Raw genomic sequence first — 22,009 nt, 5'->3', positions numbered from 1 at the left:
ATTGTGTTTCTCAATGATTGTGGTTGACCATGATTGTGTTTTATTAAGATTGTGGTTGACCATGATTGTGTTTCATTAAGATTGTGGTTGACCATGATTGTGTTTCATTAAGATTGTGGTTGACCATGATTGTGTTTCTCAATGATTGTGTTTCACCGTGATTGTGTTTCATTAAGATTGTGGGTGTGACCATGATTGTGTTTCCCAATGATTGTGGTTGACCATGATTGTGTTTCATCGTGATTGTGTTTCATTAAGATTGTGTTTCATTAAGATTGTGGTTGACCATGATTGTGTTTCATTTCGGGGCCGTGGTGGCCAAGTGGTTAAGGTGTCCCGACACTTTATCACTAGCCCTCCACCTCTGGGTTGCGAGTTCGAAACCTACGTGGTGCAGTTGCCAGGTACTGACTGTAGGCCGGTGGTTTTTCTCCGGGTACTCCGGCTTTCCTCCACCTCCAAAACCTGGCACGTCCTTAAATGACCCTGGCTGTTAATAGGACGTTAAACAAAAATAAACTCATTAAGATTGTGGTTGACCATGATTGTGTTTCTCAATGATTGTGTTTCACCGTGATTGTGTTTCATTAACGATTATATGATTGTGTCTCCAGTGCTGCCCTCTGTGGCCAAGGACAACAAGTGAGAAGATGTTCATAAAATATGAGGACAGCGCAGTCGTCTCTGAACACATTCCATTCAACGTTCTCAACAATACTGTACTGCGTATGGAGCATGGGGTAAATATAACCATTCTGACACCTGTTAGTACTGACCTGACTGGTTACCATTAGGATCTAGGACATATGTAATGTAATATTTGTGTTAGAATTCCTGTGATCTATAGCATGAATGTTAGACAAATTGAAATATTGATACAGACAAGTAACAGAAATACTTACAGATTACAGGGATTTATTTTTTTAATTTCATGATGTACTGAATGTTTGATCTGTGTGTGACCTTGTTACAGTCTGCCCTGTGTGTAGAGGTTTCTGGCGGCATCGAGACTCCAAGAACGATCACATTTTCTGATTATGACCCCGGAGACGCTCCAGTGAGAGTGGAAAATCTTTGTGATGATGTTTTCATTACTATCCATCAAATGTGAGTCTCATAACTATCAATCAAATGTGAGTCTTGAATTGTTTGAATTGGTGAATGAACCAACCTGTGTACTGATCGAGTCTTCTAGTCCTATCCATGAGTGGAAATATACTATTATCTTGTATTTCAGTGACATGACAAACGTTTTGATCTTTAACTGACTACTTGGGTTAGAAAAAAATTTATGATCTATGTAAACTATGTATTTTAGAAACCAGCACCAGATGACCGTACTGCCAGCTGACCGGTCCATACTTTATACCTGGGACGACCCCACAGGGCCCAGAAAACTTATGTGGAATGTCTACGGTTGTTCCAACAAACAAGACTCTGAAGTCGACATTTCCAAGGTATTTCACACAAAAAGTGACAATGCAGGATATTCTTTGCATTTAAAGTGTTCAATTGACTGTATGTAACAATAGTAGAGAAGACATATCTCCCGTATGTTTGTGTGTTCCTACAGTGTATATCCCGTATGTTTGTGTGTTCCTACAGTGTATATCCCGTATGTTTGTGTGTTCCTACAGTGTATATCCCGTATGTTTGTGTGTTCCTACAGTGTATATCCCGTATGTTTGTGTGTTCCTATATCCTGTATGTTTGTGTGTTCCTATATCCCGTATGTTTGTGTGTTCCTATATCCCGTATGTTTGTGTGTTCCTATATCCCGTATGTTTGTGTGTTCCTATATCCCGTATGTTTGTGTGTTCCTATATCCCGTATGTTTGTGTGTTCCTATATCCCGTATGTTTGTGTGTTCCTATATCCTGTTTGTTTGTGTGTTCCTATATCCCGTATGTTTGTGTGTTCCTATATCCTGTATGTTTGTGTGTTCCTATATCCCGTATGTTTGTGTGTTCCAGGATGGTTTCTACTTCAAGCAGCTGAAGATTCAACTGGTTCAGGAGTCGGGGACATACAAATACAGCCCTCAGCAAGGACGGCATCATCATGACAGCAGCCCAGAGGGTGGGTCTCTTTCTGGGTTAGCCCAGAGACTGGGTCTCTTTCAAGGTTAGCCCGAGCAGTTTGTCTCTGGGTCAGACCGGAGGGTAGACCTATTATTTGGTCACAGTTTTGCTGTCTCTGGGCTAGCCCAGGGTATGGAAGATTCTAGTCACAGTACTTACATTATGCCAAACAAACTCCAAATACATTTAAAAAAGAGAATTTTTTATCATGTTTTATAGTGATATACTGTGACAGATGAGATGATTCAATACTTACTTGAGTTTTCCTCTGCAGATGACAGTGATGCTGTAGACTATATGTACGATAGTGATATTGACAATTCAACTATGCTGAAAACAAACTCCTACAAGATGAAGATTTTCTGGATTTCCTTCTTGGATGGACAGCAAAGAGTGGTTCTGTTCACAAGAGACTCACGGGTCGCAGATGCAGCACGTATGGTAAGATTTTTTTTTTTTTATCTCCCATTATTTAGAGATTTTCTCCCCTACATGTATTGAGTATTTTCAATAAGTTCTGTTAAACTTCCGTTATTTTGAAGATTATCCCCCTGTCATTTATTTTCCATTGAGTATTGGTTATCTCCCTTTAGTTTATTTTCCATTGAGTATTGGCTATCTCCCTTTATTTGGAGATTATCTCCCTTTAGTTTATTATCCATTGAGTATTGGTTATCTCCCTTTATTTGGAGATTATCTCCCTTTAATTTATTATCCATTGTATATTTGGTTATCTCCCTTTATTTGGAGATTAATCTGTCATGTATGGTTATTGTCTCCATTTGTTATCATTTTATCCCTAAGTGTTTTTTTTTTATTATCCTTACCCATTTTAGAGAATTCTCTCTTTACAGGTAAGCTTTATCCCTTAGATTTGGATGGAATTTCACTTTAAATGTGTTAGTGTTGTCCTGATGATGGATTATTATCAATATCTATTCATAAAGGCAACCGATTCCCAGCAATCAATTATAAGATTTCAACATCGATGGTTGTTTTCAGCACCAAATGTTTAAGTCTCACATTTATTTCACTACGAGAGTGCAGTAGTAGCTCTATGTCATTTTACACTTAATTATAACTTCTTACAAATCATGCCACTGAATTTAAACATAAGTAGTTGGAAAAATATAAATAACTTTTCAACCATAAAGATTGTTATGTTGAAATGTTACAATGAAATATAATGATTTAAAACTTAAGAAAATACCAAGGATAAAGAAAAAAGATGGAAGCAAACTCTGTTACAAAAGAAATATGCCTATTTAATTCCAGGGTAAAAATGAGGAAAGAACAAAATACTTTTTAAGAATTATGTGACAGTTGGCTCAAAAATTTATTATCGAAAATTGACACTAACCGATTATATCTGATCATCGATGTTGAAGTCTCAACCGATATACCCAACACTAAAATGTGTTTTATACTGTTTTTGCAATTTTATCCCCAAGCATCTTTTACAACCGTCTTTTAACCGTCCTTGGCCCTCTGGGTAATGACAGTTCTGTGAATCATTCACCTGATCTGTTCCTGTTTACCCCTTACCAACATCCTCATCAATTGTTATGTTTAAAGCACAGTGCGGCAATTTTTTTAAAGGATTTTCACTTTAAAATGTTTATTATATTTTTTGTTGCTTTAACATTGTATTTACCATATTTATTCAAAATAACCAGCTCTTCCTGGAGAACAACGGTTTTCTTAGGAAGGTGCAATTTTGGGGAAGATATTCAAATTTGAAAAATAGCAAAAAGCAAGTTTATACACATTAAAATCTTTTCAGGTCTATATCAATGCTTTTTTTCTTTAAGCTTTTCTGTAAAGCATACCAATTTAAATTTGGAAGGGGGGATAACAAGAGTAAAGGTATAGGATTTTGAATAAATACGGTATTTACATTATGTAATTAAGAGAATTTTCTTTATCTATTGATGTTTTTGGAATATGTTGCTGTTCAAACAGGCACATGTAAATGATCTGTGTTCACCAAAGCATGTTGGTGGTCCAGCGCCAAAGGTAAAACCTTCACCACTCCCTGTCCCCACCCCAGGGGCGACACATAGGCCAGACATAAAATGTTCTCCCTGTAGACTCACCAACAAAGACTACATTTTAAACAAAATTTGGATTAAATTTTGTCAGTATTGTCGGCATTACTTGAGTTAAAACAGACAAAAGATTTTTGTACTTTGTCAAATTTAATTACATTAAAATGTTTTTTTAATCATGAAAAATAAATCAATTATCAATTTTGTCTGTAGTCTACATTTTGTGAGTTGTCACAGGAAATGCATTTTCAGGTCATTGACTTTCTAACAAACCAGACCTGGCTTCTCATGAGCATACATATTGAATCTCATTTTAATTTTGAATGAGATCAAATCCTGTTCATTTATTAGATGGCTGCAGTTGGCTATTGTTTCATTGATATGGAAAATCTCAAATCTCTTTAAATATTTGAAGGAGTTTGAGTTGTTTTATATATATATGTATATTTTTTAATAATAATAAATAAAATAGAATGTTATGTTAATTTTACTTTATATTCAGTAATTAAAGACAGAATTACAGAATTGGAGAAAAGATGAAAATTTTGCTTCCTATTATAAATGTAGTCCTTCCAAAGAAGTAACGCATCTGCTTCAGTTTTTGTTTATTAAGTTGTAAAGAATAAAATAGTTTTGTAGTACTGTGTATTATGAGACTTGCCGAGTGTTTGGTTGCTAGTGAGTCCATGTCCTTTGCTTGAATTAATTTTTTTTGCTGTAATGTTTTTTTTTGGCTTGGAGAAAGCCTGCAGGAAGTTGGAATGTGTAATTTTTAGCTCACCTGCCCGAAGGGCAAGTGAGCTTATGCCGTGGCGCGGCGTCCGTCGTCTGTCCGTCGTCCGTCCGGCCGTCCGGCCGGCGTCAACTTTCCATTCAAGCAACTTCTTCTCAATAACCAAAAGGCCTAGAGACCTAATATTGGGCCTGTAGCATGCTGGGGTGAAGGGCTACCAAGTTTGTTCAAATGAATAACGTTGACCTTCATTCAAGGTCACAGGGGTCAAAAAGGCTAAAATCTTTAAACAACTTCTTCTCAATAACCAAGAGTCCCAGGGAGTTGATATTGGGTCTGTAGCATGCTGGGGTAAAGGGCTACCAAGTTTGTTCAAATGAATGACCTTGACTTTCATTCAAGGTCACAGGAGTCAAATATGCTAAAAAAAAAATTAGACGACTTCTTCTAAATAGCCAAAAGACCCAGGGACTTGATATTGGGTCTGTAGCATGCTGGGGTGAAGGGCTACCAAGTATGACCTCATCAAGTCACAAGTCAAAATTTTTTTTTTCCCCGGGGTTTATTTTGTTTGGCCTCCCTGGCGGACAGTTATGCATATCGCATTTTGAGACCAATCGGAAAACAACATGGCCGACAGGCAGCCATCTTGGATTTTGACAATTGAAGTTTGTTATCGCTATTTCTGAGAAAGTACTGAAGGGATCTTTCTCAAACATTTTTGTAAGTTCCCCTTGGTCTGTAGTTCTGCATATTGCATCTTGGGACCAATAGGAAAACAACATGGCCGACAGGCAGCCATCTTGGATTTTGACAATTGAAGTTTGTTATCGCTATTTATCAGAAATTGCTGAAGGGATCTTTCTGAAATTTCATTTGTAGGTTGCCCTCTGTGCCTAGTTATGTATATTGGATTTTGAGACCAGTCAGAAAACAACCTGCCCGACAGGCAGCCATCTTGTATTTTGACAATTGAAGTTTGTTATCGCTATTTTACAGAAGGTACTGAAGGGATCTTTCTGAAATTTCATATGTAGGTTCCCCTTGGTCCCTGGTGTTGCATTTTGGGACCAATCCGAAAACAACAGACAGCCATTATCGCTAAATCTTAAATGTTATATATAGGTTACCCTTGTTTGAAAAGTACTAGAGGGCTGTTTCTGAATTTACACAGATTAGTAAGACTTAGAGGAAGGGAAAAGTAGAGAAAAGATCAATCTGACATGGAACCTATAAAGATCATTCAATGGTGGGTGCCAAGATCCCTCTGGGATCTCTTGTTTATCATGTTTTATAGTGATATACTGTGACAGATGAGATGATTCAATACTTACTTGAGTTTTCCTCTGCAGATGACAGTGATGCTGTAGACTATATGTACGATAGTGATATTGACAATTCAACTATGCTGAAAACAAACTCCTACAAGATGAAGATTTTCTGGATTTCCTTCTTGGATGGACAGCAAAGAGTGGTTCTGTTCACAAGAGACTCACGGGTCGCAGATGCAGCACGTATGGTAAGCTTTTTTTTTTATATTATCTCCCATTATTTAGAGATTTTCTCCCCTACATGTATTGAGTATTTTCAATAAGTTCTGTTAAACTTCCGTTATTTTGAAGATTATCCCCGTCATTTATTTTCCATTGAGTATTGGTTATCTCCCTTTAGTTTATTTTCCATTGAGTATTGGCTATCTCCCTTTATGTGGAGATTATCTCCCTTTAATTTATTATCTATTGTGTATTTGGCTATCTCCCTTTATGTGGAGATTATCCCCCTTTAATTTATTATCCATTGTATATTTGGTTATCTCCCTTTATTTGGAGATTATCTATCATGTATGGTTATTGTCTCCATTTGTTATCATTTTATCTCTAAGTGGTTTTTTTATTATTATCCTTACCCATTTTAGAGAATTCTCTCTTTACAGGTAAGCTTTATCCCTTAGATTTGGATGGAATTTCACTTTAAATGTGTTAGTGTTGTCCTGATGATGGATTATTATCAATATCTATTCATAAAGGCAACCGATTCCCAGCAATCAATTATAAGATTTCAACATCGATGGTTGTTTTCAGCACCAAATGTTTAAGTCTCACATTTATTTCACTACGAGAGTGCAGTAGTAGTTCTATGTCATTTTACTCTTAATTATAACTTCTTACAAATCATGCCACTGAATTCAAACATAAGTAGTGGGAAAAATATAAATAACTGTTCAACCATAAAGATTGTTATGTTGAAATGTTACAATGAAATATTATGATATAAAACTAAAGAAAATACCAAGGTTAAAAAATAAGATGGAAGGAAACTCTGTTACAAAGGAAATATGCCTATTTAATTCCAGGGTAAAAATGAGGAAAGAACAAAATACTTTTTAAGAATTATGTGACAGTTTGCTCAAAAATTTATTATCGAAAATTGACACTAACCGATTATATCTGATCATCGATGTTGAAGTCTCAACCGATATACCCAACACTAAAATGTGTTTTATACTGTTTTTGCAATTTTATCCCCAAGCATCTTTTACAACCGTCTTTTAACCGTCCTTGGCCCTCTGGGTAATGACAGTTCTGTGAATCATTCACCTGATCTGTTCCTGTTTACCCCTTACCAACATCCTCATCAATTGTTATGTTTAAAGCACAGTGCGGCAATTTTTTTAAAGGATTTTCACTTTAAAATGTTTATTATATTTTTTGTTGCTTTAACATTGTATTTACCATATTTATTCAAAATAACCAGCTCTTCCTGGAGAACAACGGTTTTCTTAGGAAGGTGCAATTTTGGGGAAGATATTCAAATTTGAAAAATAGCAAAAAGCAAGTTTATACACATTAAAATCTTTTCAGGTCTTTATCGATGCTTTTTTTCTTTGAGCTTTTCTTTAAAGCATACCAATTTAAATTTGGAAGGGGGGGTAACAAGAGTAAAGGTGTAGGATTTTGGATAAATACGGTATTTACATTATGTAATTAAGAGACTTTTCTTTATCTATTGATGTTTTTGGAATATGTTGCTGTTCAAACAGGCACATGTAAATGATCTGTGTTCACCAAAGCATGTTGGTGGTCCAGCGCCAAAGGTAAAACCTTCACCACTCCCTGTCCCCACCCCAGGGGCGACACATAGGCCAGACATAAAATGTTCTTCCTGTAGACTCACCAACAAAGACTACATTTTAAACAAAATTTGGATTAAATTTTGTCAGTATAGTCGGCATTACTTTGAATTAAAACAGACAAAAGATTTTTGTACTTTGTCAAATTTAATTACATCAAAATGTTTTTTTAATTATGAAAAATAAATCAATTATCAATTTTGTCTGTAGTCTACATTTTATGAGTTGTCACAGGAAATGCATTTTTAGGTCATTGACTTTCTACCAAACCAGACCTGGCTTCTCATGAGCATACATATTGAATCTCATTTTAATTTTGAATGAGATCAAATCCTGTTCATTTATTAGATGGCTGTTGGCTATTGTTTCATTGATATGGAAAATCTCAAATCTCTTTAAATATTTGAAGGAGTTCTTTTATATATATATGTATATTTTTTTAATAATAATAAATAAAATAGAATGTTATGTTAATTTTACTTTATATTCAGAAATTAAAGACAGAATTACAGAATTGGAGAAAAGATGAAAATTTTGCTTCCTGTTATAAATGTAGTCCTTCCAAAGAAGTAACGCATCTGCTTCAGTTTTTGTTTATTAAGTTAATTGTAAAGAATAAAATAGTTTTGTAGTACTGTGTATTATGAGACTTGCCGAGTGTTTGGTTGCTAGTGAGTCCATGTCCTTTGCTTGAATTAATTTTTTTTGCTGTAATGTTTTTTTTTGGCTTGGAGAAAGCCTGCAGGAAGTTGGAATGTATAATTACATGTAAATAGCTAACAATTTACACTCACAGCTTAATATTTCTCTCTCTCTCTCTCTCTCTCTTCTCTCTCTCTCTCTCTCTCCCCCTCTCCCTCTCCCTCTCCCTCTCTCCGTGATCGATCGACTCGACTGACTCTCTATACGCAGAATACTCCATCTTACAAAAGTTCACGATTTGAGGGGTAAATATGTCTTTAAGGTAGAGAATCTCGGTCACTCTTCCTTAGCATAAAGCATTATTAGAAGCATGACTCCCATTATATCAGTCTGTTGAAAGCTAGTGTCTGTGGAGTTCAAACATTGAAACTTTATTAAATCATTTCTGTCATAGATGATATATGCAGATTGTAGCTGCAGAGGGGGCCATGATAGCTCAGTTACTTAGAGTGCTGACCATGTAATCTGAGGTGTGTGGTTCCATGCTCCTTACACTTTTCATATTCTGTTTCTCAGGAAGCTGATAAACAGTCATTCTGTGCTGTCATGGTTGTGTCCCTAGGCAAGACACTTTACCCTTATTACTCTGGATGGCATGTGACAGGCCTCCCTTATGTTGTTCAGTGAGGTAGTCACCAACTACGACAAGGGGACCCCATCACAAAATGGCCCTGGCTGTTTACTGATGTAATGATGTAAATCAATTTTATACTTGTTAACTCAAAGTGTCTAGCTCCTGTTTTATTTATAGACAGAAGAAAATTGTTTAATATATATTTCAACATTATATTCTCTGCAGTGATAGTCCATGAGAATTGGTTTTGCCCTGTTTTACCTGTTAATTTTGGTGGTACATAAATCCTCATGAAGGGCCCATCTTGTTCTTCATTGTGTCATACTGCAAAAGAAAATCTATGAAAGCACTAAATTGGTCTATCACCCTGCTGTGATTTTCTATATTCTGTTTCTTCAAGGGTAATACAAATATGTATAAAGTCAAACACGGGTAATATAAAGTCACACGTGGGTAATATTAAGTCACAGGTAATATAAAGTCACAAACAGGTAATATATAGTCATGTACAGGTAATATAAAGTCACATACAGGTAATATAAAGTCATACACAGGTAATATATAGTCATGTACAGGTAATATATAGTCACATACAGGTAATATATAGTCATGTACAGGTAATATAAAGTCACACACAAGTAATATAAAATCACACACAGTTAATATAAAGTCACACACAAGTAATATAAAGTCACATGCAGGTAATATAAAGTCACACACAGGTATTATAAAGTCACACACAGGTAATATAAAGTCACACACAGGTAATATAAAGTCACACACAGGTAATATAAAGTCACACACAGGTAATATAAAGTCACACACAGGTAATATAAAGTCACACACAGGTAATATAAAGTCACACACAGGTAATATAAAGTCACACACAGGTAATATAAAGTCACACACATATAATATAAAGTCACACACAGTTAATATAAAGTCACACACAGGTAATATAAAGCCACACACAGGTAATATAAAGTCACACACATATAATATAAAGCTACACACAGGTAATATAAAGTCACAAGTTATAGAGTGACAACTCATACAGCCATGGCTGAATCTTTATGGTTCACTAGCCATGGCATTTCAACAAAAATACAGGCAATATGTTAATACGTTTTGTAATTGTTTTGTTGAATAAAAAGATGTTGATTACTTGATTTTCCTTAGTTAATAATTGAAATAGATTTACTGTATGACAAATTCATAATTTAGTTTTTTGTGATATCGCCTTCAGCAAAAGACATATAAAATCCAGACACTTGTAATACGAGACCACATTTTGTAATTATCTACCTAAAACCAATAAATAAATATGTAGGTGACAAATCATAAAGATGTTACAGTCATACAGTCAGATATATAGATTCTTTATGTAAGAAGTCTTTCTTTGATACTTACCAAGCTTCCAAATTTTTTAGGAAGATAACCAATTTAACCACTAAAGACTGTTGATTTAGACAGATTATATCAGTAAAACTCAATAAATGAAATATTGAAAATACCATTTCAGGTCCAATAGAGAAAGCAGCTTCAATAAATCAAGACAATTTGCTTAAACGATGTCTGTAAAAATAATTTTCCTTAAAATACAGGCCCAAACAATTTAAACACACAGTCAATCCATAGAAAGTTTAAAAAGTTTACAAGCCTGTGACTTTAGAACTTTTAATTGGGGTATCCAGATGTTTAGAGTTTGTAGATTTATTTTGTAAGTTGAACATTTGCATATACACTGTAAATCGAGGGTTGATCAAATTAGAATTGCTAGATTAAGTTCTGATTACTGATGAGCATTTTTGTTGTGGTGTTTTGAATTTTCATGACTTTACTCAGCGTTGATAACAAATACTTAATGTTTACACTTCAATGTGTGGTAAAATGCGTTGCTTTAATATTTTTTGCATTTTTCTTTTTTTTGCACTGAAAGCAAAACTAATATAAATACAAGACGCACATAAAAATAAGCTGTTTTCTCTCTGGTCCAAAAGATGACGGTACTACAGATGATGAAAAAAGTTCCAAGTCTTTTTTCTTGATTCTGATTGGTTAATTGTAAAACATTAATATTGTTAGATATCAGATCTTATCTCGATAGGCATCGATCAGTTCATTTTATTTCTTGTAGTTAACTCACTTTATTTCCAATTATCTCCTTGACCTTTGCCTTTTATCGTTATTAATGATATATCAATTTGTATTAATTAACAAAAAACATTTTATCTATAATTAGAACTTACAATACCTGATAATCACATAAGATATATTCACTGATAAAGCATATATTTATATCAATAGCATTTTTTTTTATTTTCAAACTCATAATTTGAATGAAAATACTTTTAAAGCTTATTTTGATTCATTATTTTGGATACATTTCTCATAACAAACTTTATCAGAAACCTGATTGAGAAAAAAAAATGTAATGATGTGGAAAAATCAGAAATCATATATAATCTTTAAAGCAATACAATCATAGTATAATGACAATGTTATTCTTAATATTCCAAATTTCTTTCTTCATTTATTTTGTCTAAGGTCTAATTCTTAAATTTGATTAATTTCATTATGATAGATTTGATATTCATCAAGGACCCGTTCTAGATTTTAGATAAAATTGGTGAAAAGTGCTGTCAGCGAATATGGGCTTATCAGGGGAGATAATCTTATAGTATGCTTTTATTGACAAGATATAGATATGTCTTATGTATTTATATATTGCATCTTGGTAACTCTGAGACTGGCATTCATGTCAAGCATTTTAGTTTAGTGAGGATGAAGGTCAAAGTGACTCAAGGTCAAATGATCATGTAGTAAAATTGATTTAAAAACTAAAGTGGTCCATTTTGGGGTTATCATGCTGCTTTGATTTTTAGCCCACCATCATCAGATGGTGGGCTATTCAAATCGCCCTGCGTCCGTGGTCCGTGGTCCGTCCGTCCGTCCGTCCGTAAACAATTCTTGTTATCGCTAATCCTCAGAAAGTACTGAAGGGATCTTTCTCAAATTTCATATGTAGGTTCCCCATGGTGCCTAGTTATGCATATTGCATTTTGGGACCGATCGAAAAACAACATGGCCGACAGGCAGCCATCTTGGATTTTGACCATTGAAGTTTGTTATCGCTATTTCTGAGAAAGTACTTAAAGGATCTTTCTCAAATTTCATATATAGGTTCCCCTTGGTGCCTTGTTATGCACATTGCATTTTGGGATCGATCGGAAAACAAGATGGCCGTCAGGCAGCCATCTTGTATTTTGACAATTGAAGTTTGTTATCGCTATTTCTGAAAAAGTACAGAAGGGATCATTCTCAAATTTCATATGTAGGTTCCCCTTGGTGCCTAGTTATGCATATTGCATTTTGAGACCAATCAGAAAACAAGATGGCCGACAGGCAGCCATCTTGGATTTTGACAATTGAAGTTTGTTATCGCTATTTCTGAAAAAGCACTGAAGGGATCATTCTCAAATTTCATATGTCGGTTCCCCTTGGTGCCTTGTTATGCATATTGCATTTTGAGACCAATCAGAAAACAACATGGCCGACAGGCAGCCATCTTTGATTTTGACCATTGAAGTATGTTATCGCTATTTCTGAGAAAGTATTGAAGGGATCTTTCTCAAATTTCATATGTAGGTTCCTCTTGGTGCCTAGTTATGCATATTGCATTTCGGGACCGATCGGAAAACAACATGGCCGACAGGCAGCCATCTTGGATTTTGACCATTGAAGTTTGTTATCGCTATTTCTGAGAAAGTACTGAAGGGATCTTTCTCAAATTTCATATATAGGTTCCCCTTGGTGCTTAGTTATGCACATTGCATTTTGGGATCGATCGGAAAACAAGATGGCCGTCAGGCAGCCATCTTGTATTTTGACAATTGAAGTTTGTTATCGCTATTTCTGAAAAAGTACAGAAGGGATCATTCTCAAATTTCATATGTAGGTTCCCCTTGGTGCCTTGTTATGCATATTGCATTTTGAGACCAATCAGAAAACAACATGGCCGACAAGCAGCCATCTTGGATTTTGACCATTGAAGTATGTTATCGCTATTTCTGAGAAAGTATTGAGGGAATCTTTCTCAAATTTCATATGTAGGTTCCTCTTGGTGCCTAGTTATGCATATTGCATTTCGGGACCGATCGGAAAACAACATGGCCGACAGGCAGCCATCTTGGATTTTGACCATTGAAGTTTGTTATCGCTATTTCTGAGAAAGTACTGAAGGGATCTTTCTCAAATTTCATATGTTGGTTTCCCTTGGTGCCTAGTTATGCACATTGCATTTTGGGATCGATCGGAAAACAACATGGCCGACAGGCAGCCATCTTGGATTTTGACCATTGAAGTTTGTTATCGCTATTTCTGAGAAAGTACTGAAGGGATCTTTCTCAAATTTCATATGTAGGTTCCCCTTGGTGCTTAGTTATGCATATTGCATTTTGAAACCAATCGGAAAACAACATGGCCGAGAGGCAGCCATCTTGGATTTCGACAATTGAAGTTTGTTATCGCTATTTCTCAAAAAGTACTGAAGGAATCTTTCTCAAATTCCATATATAGGTTCCCCTTGGTGCCTAAATCTTAAATTTTATATATAGGTTCCCCTTGTTTGAAAATTACTAGAGGTTTCTTCTGAATTTACACAGATTAGTAAGACTTAGAAGAAGAGAAAAGTAGAGAAAAGATCAATCTGACATGGAACCTATGAAGATCATTCAATTGTGGGCGCCAAGATCCCTCTGGGATGTCTTGTAAGAAATGTATTTGTTTAATAAATATCCAAGTTTGATAAAGGGAAGTGTTTAGAGGGTCCATTTAGCATGGTGGTATATTGCATCAGAAATGCATGCAAGATTATTTTCCCAATTTATTTTGACACAAGGTAAAATACAAATTAAAATATTAACAGAATGGTCTGCTTGTGCGTTTATTTGAGAAGTATGTAGTTTAGAAATGGTCTATTGCTTCTATTTAATGGTCTACTTTAATCCTGACTGAAACGTCTTCATCAGGTATAAAATAAAGTAAGTTACTGTAAATTTTGTTTTCATTGAATAACAAGAAATGTAACTTTTTTTCCCCTGAATTTTCTAAATGCTTTATCACCAAATAACTTAAAAATTATGTTCAAACTTTCTTTTGCCTTTTCCTTTCTGTTAAAATCATAGTTTTTAGAGAAATTATTCTAGTTCTTTATTTAAAACATACAGTCATTTCAACTGATATTTATGTAATTATTTCAATAACATTGATTTTGAATTTATTTGAATTTAAATCACACAAACATTGCCAACTGGTACTACCTGAAGTGGTTACTGGTAATGTGGAGTAACAGTTTGTTCCTGTCTGTTTGACCAATGTGTATTTGGTCTTCGCTTTCACTCATCATGATATCATGCCGAATTTTGATGTTAGGCTCTCCTTCAGAAGACAGACTTTACATATTAAGTGGTCTGTTCATTTATAGAGTTATTGGCCTTTTGTTGTGTTTTTGTCCAGACCATACAGCATATATACTTACTGTATCTACAATATCCATATTTTGTATGTAATTTCTGTTGACAGAGTGGGTGTTTCATACTGATTATAAAATTTATATCATGTGCTGTAATGTATACAGAGTAATGTCCCTTTGTTGGTTTGAAAGGTAATTAGAGTCAACATTAATTGTAATTATTGATTATGAGGGAATTAAAAACATTTATTTTTTGAGATATTGACTGTTTGTGTGGGCATATATTGACACTGGTGCTGGACACGGCCATCAGTTTAAGTTTAATAGTGTTGATTTTTTTTCTGGCTCATTTCAAATTTTAAACACCGAAGACATGTAAAATTGCAATAGTTGCTTATGGTAATCAGTTATCTGATGTTCTTTAACACAGATGAATGAAGGAGAACAGGCCTCCCTGCTGACGATGTTTTCTTTAGATGGATTATCTTTGTCTGTGGTGAGCGAGGCTTACGAGGAGGTTGCCCTGGTCAGTGTGTCCAGCATGCCAGCCATGTGGCAGATTGAGGTCAAGAACAAACTCAAGGTCCTAGAGGATGTCACCTTGGTGACCTGGTTAGAGGATAAATGGATCCACGGGCTGTCCCAGGCCAGTCTAGAGGATCGGATAGAGGTAAGTGTCAGGATAGAGGTCACAGTCCAGAGGTCAGGAAAGGGGTCACGGTAGGGGTCACAGTATAGAGGTTATAGAGGTAAGTGTCAGGACAGAGGTCACAGTCCAGAGGTCAGGAAAGGGGTCAAGGCTGGGGTCACAGTATAGAGGTTACAGGATAGAGGTACAGGCCAGAGCCTAGGATAGAAGTTTCATTTTAGAGGATCAGATAAGGGTATGTTTAAGGATAGAGGTCACAGTGCAGAGGTCAGGATAGGGGTCACAGGATAGAGGTCAGACTAAATGTCTGGATGGGAGGTCACAGTCCAGAGCTCAGGATAGGATTCACAGGATAGAAGTCAGGATAGTGGTCACAACCCAGATGTCAGGATAGGGGTCACAGGAGAGAAATCAAGATACAGAGGTCAGTAAGGGTAGGGGTCACAGAAGAGAGGTTACAGGATAGAGGCTAGGATAGAAGTTGATGTCTACAGGTCAGGAGAGAGTGACGTCACAGTCTAGATTGAAGTCATAGTCTAGAGTTTAATATAGAATAAGGTCACAGTCTAGAGGTCAGGATAGACCAAGGTCACAGTCTAGAATTCAGTATAACACAAGGTCACAGTCTAGGGGTCAGGATAGGCCAAGGTCACAGTCTAGAGGTCAGTATAGAAAAAGGTCACAGTGTAGAGGTCAGGATAGACCAAGGTCACGGTCCAGAGTTCAGTACAGAATGAGGACTAAGTCTAGAGTTCGACATCATGTTAGACTAAGGTCACAGTCTAGAGGACAGAATATAGGTTACAGTCATGAGGTCAGGATAGAGATCAAAGTTTGAAAGGATAGTGGTTACTCTCTACAGGCCACAATAGAGGTCACAGGTGGATTTAACTAGTCACAATAGAGGTCACAGGTGGATTTAACTAGTCACAATAGAGGTCACAGGTGGATTTAACTAGTCACATTAGAGGTCACAGGTGGACTTAACCTCTCTCTACAGGTCACAAGAGGTCACAAGTGGACTTAACATGTCACAATAGAGGTCACAAGTGGACTTAACTAGTCTTAATAGAGGTCACAGGTGGACTTAACTAGTCACAATAGCGGTCACAGGTGGACTTAACCTCTCTCTACAGGTCACAATAGAGGTCACAAGGGGACTTAACATGTCAGAATAGAGGTCACTCGTTGACCTAACTAGTCACAATAGAGGTCACAGGTGGAATTAACTAGTCACAATAGAGGTCACAGGTGGAATTAACTTGTCATAATAGAGGTCACAGGTGGATTTAACTAATCACAATAGAGGTCACTGGTGGACTTAACTAGTCACAATAAAGGTCACGGGTGGACTTAACTAGTCACAATAGAGGTCACGGGTGGTCTTAACTAGTCGCAATGGAGGTCACAGGTGGACTTAACTAGTCACAATGGAGGTCACGGGTGGACTTAACTAGTCACAATAGAGGTCACGGGTGGACTTAACTAGTCACAATAGAGGTCACAGGTGGACTTAACCACTGTATACAGGTCACAATAGAGGTCACAGGTAGTTATTCCTTTTCCAGTCTTCATTACATTATTAAGTTACAAATGTTGCATGTGATGGGCATCATTTTAGATTTCAGTGAACATTGATTACTGTCCCTGGCAAATTTATAATCTAGTCAAATACATACAAATATATTCAACAAATACAATAATGTGTTAATTACAGATATTTGCTGATAAATGTCATGGATGGAAGCTTAAGGGTATAGTGGTTTGTGGTTGTAATACATTGTCCAGTATACCATTCTGTCTGCTGCTTGTTAAGTTCTGGAAATATATCTTTGATTGACAGGTGGACTTTGCCAACATGCGGATGACCAAGCCTTACATTGGAGATTTGTGCCGTGTGTGTCCACCTGGGATGTTGTTCCAGTACAGGAGATCTGAGCACCAGACATTCATACATGCCAAAGTCCACCATATACAGGTAATATATATCACATACAGGTAATATATATCACATACAGGTAACATATATCACATACAGGTAATACATACCACATACAGGTAATACATACCACATACAGGTAATACATACCACATACAGGTAACATATATCACATACAGGTAATACATATCACATACAGGTAATACATACCACATACAGGTAATATATATCACATACAGGTAATACATATCACATACAGGTAATACATATCACATACAGGTAATACATACCACATATGGGGGGGGGGGGGGGGGGGGGGGGGGGGGGGGGGGGATCTTGAAAGTCCTAGCAACATCAAAGGTCATTTGTAGACGGCCTCCCCCATGTGTAAGATGCATGTATTTTGGGAGGCTGCCGTATGTTCATGTTTGTCTCTTTATGATAGCACGGAACTAATGTCAACTTTATAGTGCTACCTCACTGAAGCCTACACCTCATCCGGTCACATTATGTTGACAATGTTAATGGGCAACAATGCATCAAATTTTACTTGGTATATTGTTGCTTATATAAAATATTGATATAATAATGATGATGTATTGGATATTTGGTTTACTGTCTTTGTAGGTTGACAACCAGCTCCACGATGCCTACTACCAAACTGTCTTACATCCAGCTCCTATACCCCTAAATATGATCAAGAAAAAGGGACCAAAACCTTTCATAGAGTTCGGCATGATTCGTCGCTGTGTTCCGGAAAATAATGTTGACACCTTCAGGTTTGTCATGCGTCTTTTTCTGGCTTCAAATGTTTTAAATTAATGGATGAAATCTTCAAGTTTCCATTAAAAAGAAAATAATTGAGTCGAAACCGTATGTTGAAGTCTCTCTGGTAAAGACCCTCTTTTAAAGACCCTGCGTGAAAGACCTAGGTCTCTTTAAAGACCCTGTGTTAAAGACCTAGGCCTCTTTAAAAACCCTGTGATAAAGACCTAGGCCTCTTTAAAAACCCTGTGATAAAGACCTAGGCCTCTTTAAAAAAAAAACTCTGCTTCTGGCCCTTGCTGTGTTTAATGCCCTTTGTTAAAGACCTTGTGTTAATGACCCTGTTTTCAGTACTAATTGAGCCAGCCTCTCCTTATAATTATTATTCATAAAAATATCTATCTATTGTATTTAAATCTTCAAATAAAGAACAGTAATAATAATCATTATGGTTTATTTCATTATTTTATTTTCAGTTTAATATTATCTTAACAATATGACTTGTGTATGTTCTATAATTCAGATTTTTGAAATTATTTAATGTTCAGAAAGAAAAGACAACTTTCATTTTATCTCTGGAATGCTGGAAACACTTTACTCCATTACTTCAATGTTTTGTTTAAATAAAATCTGAAGTAGAATTTCTACCAAGCCTAACTTAAAAACCAACAAGGTAAACAAGACAGTATATGACATTATCTCCCTTTACTAGTTATTAGCTCACCTGCCAGAAGGGCAAGTGAGCTTATGCCCTGGTTCTGCGTCCGGCATAAACTTTTTCATTTAAACAACTTCTTCTTAATAACCAAGAGGCCCAGGGACTTGATATTGGGCCTGTAGCATGCTGGGGTGAAGGGCTACCAAGTTTGTTCAAAGTAATGACCTTGACCTTCATTCTAGGTCACATGGGTCAAATAGGCTATAACCTTCAAATGAATTCTCTTAATAACCAAGAGGCCCAGGGACTTGATATTGGGCCTGTAGCATGCTGGGGTGAAGGGCTACCAAGTTTGTTCAAAGTAATGACCTTGACCTTCATTCTAGGTCACATGGGTCAAATAGGCTATAACCTTCAAATGAATTCTTCTTAATAACCAAGAGGCCCAGGGACTTGATATTGGGCCTGTAGCATGCTGGGGTAAAGGGTTACCAAGTTTGTTCAAAGTAATGACCCTGACCTATATTTAAGGTCACATGGGTCAAATGCTTGTTTCAATCGAATGTTCTATTTTCACAGACAACTACAGGTGATCATACAGGAATTCAGTGTCCAGCTTGACTGGGGATTCATCGAGTCCATTCAGGACACATTTGCTGACCTTGTGCCTAAACAGGAGTCTGAGGTCAGTTTTCCAATGATATTGATTTGTTTGATAACCTTTGATAGTACTAATTACCATCATAAAAAATACCAAGATAAAAAATATCTCCATCAGTGAAATATTCCTCTCAGTATCAGGAGTAGAGCTTTGTTTTGAAAATTTTTCCAATGTGCAGATATTCAAATTCTTTTAGTTCCGTAGATTCAAAAGCACTTTTAACCTATTTGAGGGAAACCAATCTATTCAATAGACTTTGATGTCATTTTACCTTACTCTCTTTGACGTTATAGATACATCACCTATTCGTGATAAACCTTTATTTTAACTCTCTTTTTATTATAGGGATCTAAATATGCAATACAAACCTTTTTAAAATTATTTTTTATTTGTTTTTGTTTTTAAAGCTCAAATGAAATAAATTAATAGTATTTTGTTTGGCCTTAAATGACCATAGCTGTGGATTGACCATTATATACCAATAAGCAAACAAGCAAAATCCAGATCAGGACATTTCCTTCTAAGTGATATCTAAATCAAAGAAATAATTAATGACCAGCTGGATAAATATCTAGATCTGAAAGAATTGCTCTGATCAAAATTAAATGTTTGGTTAAAATGTCTAATGCAGCTTTCTAAGCCACTATTTTTCACAAATGCTTAAAATTCAATTTCCCTCAATATAACATTTCGTGCCAGAAATGCTTATTACAGAATCTTCTTTCTTTACCTTTGGTTTATTGTTGATATATGTGGTGAATTCTTTATTCATTTGCAGTGTGCAAGATTGCAGTCTGACCTTATTTTAGCACAGAAGCATCTTAATGACCTCGCTGAGGTCAAGGTGAGTAAATTTCCCTCATTTCGACACACACATATCTTGACCACGTGCACTGGTATATATCACAGTTAATGGTACTTTAGCATATACTTACTACATCACAATAGCATACCTGGTTACGGTACATCACAATAGCATACCTGGTACATCACAATAGCATACTTGGTACATCACAATAGCATACATGGTACATCACAATAGCATACATGGTACATCACAATACATACCTGGTACATCACAATAGCATACCTGGTACATCACAATAACTTACCTGGTACATCACAATAGCATACCTGTACATCACAATAGCGTACATGGTACATCACAATACATACCTGGTACATCACCATAGCATACATGGTACATCACAATAGCATACATGGTACATCACCATAGCATACCTGGTACATCACAATAGCATACATGGTACATCACAATAGCATACCTGGTACACCACAATAGCATTCTTGGTACATCACAATAGCATACCTGGTACATCACAAGAGCATACATGGTACATCACAAGAGCATACCTTGTATATTAGCATACTTGGGACACCACAAATAGTACCTGGTACATTAGCATACCTGGTATATCAAATAGCATACCTGGTATATTAGCATACTTGGGACACCACAAATAGTACCTGGTACATTAGCATACTTGGGACATCACAGTAACTGGTTCATGGTTCATTTAGCTATCAGAAGGTAAACTTGATCAAATCGTATCTTGATTCTGACACAGTAATTACAATATTTTTTGTGAGCTTTCTATGATTAGCATATGCTGCTATTTAATCAAGGATTATTACAAATTTGGCTCGATATAAAGGTCTTTATATCTGTTTATAACATATGCTTAATCATATTTCTTCATATTCTTTTAACAATTGTTTTACAGGATAGAAGCACAAAAAGGATATTCTTTGAGATGTGTAAAATTTCTCCACTCAAGGTAAAATTTTAGTAATTACATGTAGTCATTTACTACCTATTGATTTTAGCTAGTAAATAAAAGGTGCTTCTTGTGTATTTATGAGAAGCAAGTTTATATACGACATATGTATTCTGAACTTATCTTAGAAATTATATTCAAATTGAAAAAATCCATGTGTTAACTAATTTCTGATCTCTTCCGAGTGCTCTCGCTATAAGTTGCCAATTATCTCATTGTTTGACAATAGACAATTTTTTATCTGGTTCAACTGCTAAATATGTAAGCAAGCCAAAGGTGAATTTTCAATCTCAAAAAAGATTCTTTTAAATCTGTTTGGTGACAGCTACATGTGAGCTTTTCCTTCCGCGGAACACCACACCTGACTCGAGACATCCAGCCAAATATGACTTCAGACATCAAAGAGTTCCTCCGTAACTCTGTTGGAGCTACTTTTATTGAAGTTAAGGACGTGGAGCTGAAGTAAGTTAGATGTTAAAAAACAACGTCTTAATAAGATCAACATTCTGTATTAGTTGATATCTTTTTTGATGGTGTTGGTCTTGTAAAATGATTTTTAAAGTGTCAATTATGACGATAGAATGATGTACTTGTAATATAATTTATGCTGTTACTGTTTTTGTATATCCATGCTAGATAATGGATAATGTTACCCCCCCCCCCCCCCCCCTCCAAATCCATCCATCCCATCTCATCATGTCCCATCCCGTCCCGTCCCAATATTCCTGTCCCATCGCGCCCCATCTGTCCTGTTCTGAATTAATGTAACACCTTGAGAACCCCAAACAGATTTTGTT

General features: G+C 35.9%; 1 protein-coding gene across 1 annotated transcript in view; it reads left to right on the top strand.

Annotated features, from left to right (window-relative positions):
* The window catches only part of LOC117327139 (vacuolar protein sorting-associated protein 13C-like), a gene marked incomplete in the record, with an annotated part of 63,040 nt that overhangs the window by 25,265 nt on the left and 15,766 nt on the right, over positions 1 to 22,009 (top strand). The window contains 12 exon segments of the mRNA XM_033883990.1: positions 615 to 740; positions 974 to 1,107; positions 1,319 to 1,457; positions 1,974 to 2,079; positions 2,356 to 2,522; positions 15,172 to 15,411; positions 17,234 to 17,368; positions 17,957 to 18,108; positions 19,332 to 19,437; positions 20,192 to 20,257; positions 21,159 to 21,212; positions 21,538 to 21,674. Of these exon segments, the coding sequence (XP_033739881.1) occupies positions 615 to 740; positions 974 to 1,107; positions 1,319 to 1,457; positions 1,974 to 2,079; positions 2,356 to 2,522; positions 15,172 to 15,411; positions 17,234 to 17,368; positions 17,957 to 18,108; positions 19,332 to 19,437; positions 20,192 to 20,257; positions 21,159 to 21,212; positions 21,538 to 21,674 (1,562 nt within the window).

Source organism: Pecten maximus, chromosome 5 (assembly GCF_902652985.1).
Source record: "Pecten maximus chromosome 5, xPecMax1.1, whole genome shotgun sequence".
NCBI classification, from domain to species: Eukaryota; Metazoa; Mollusca; class Bivalvia; order Pectinida; family Pectinidae; genus Pecten; species Pecten maximus.
Note: the sequence above shows the minus strand (reverse complement) of the source record. Positions and strands in the feature narration are given on the sequence as shown.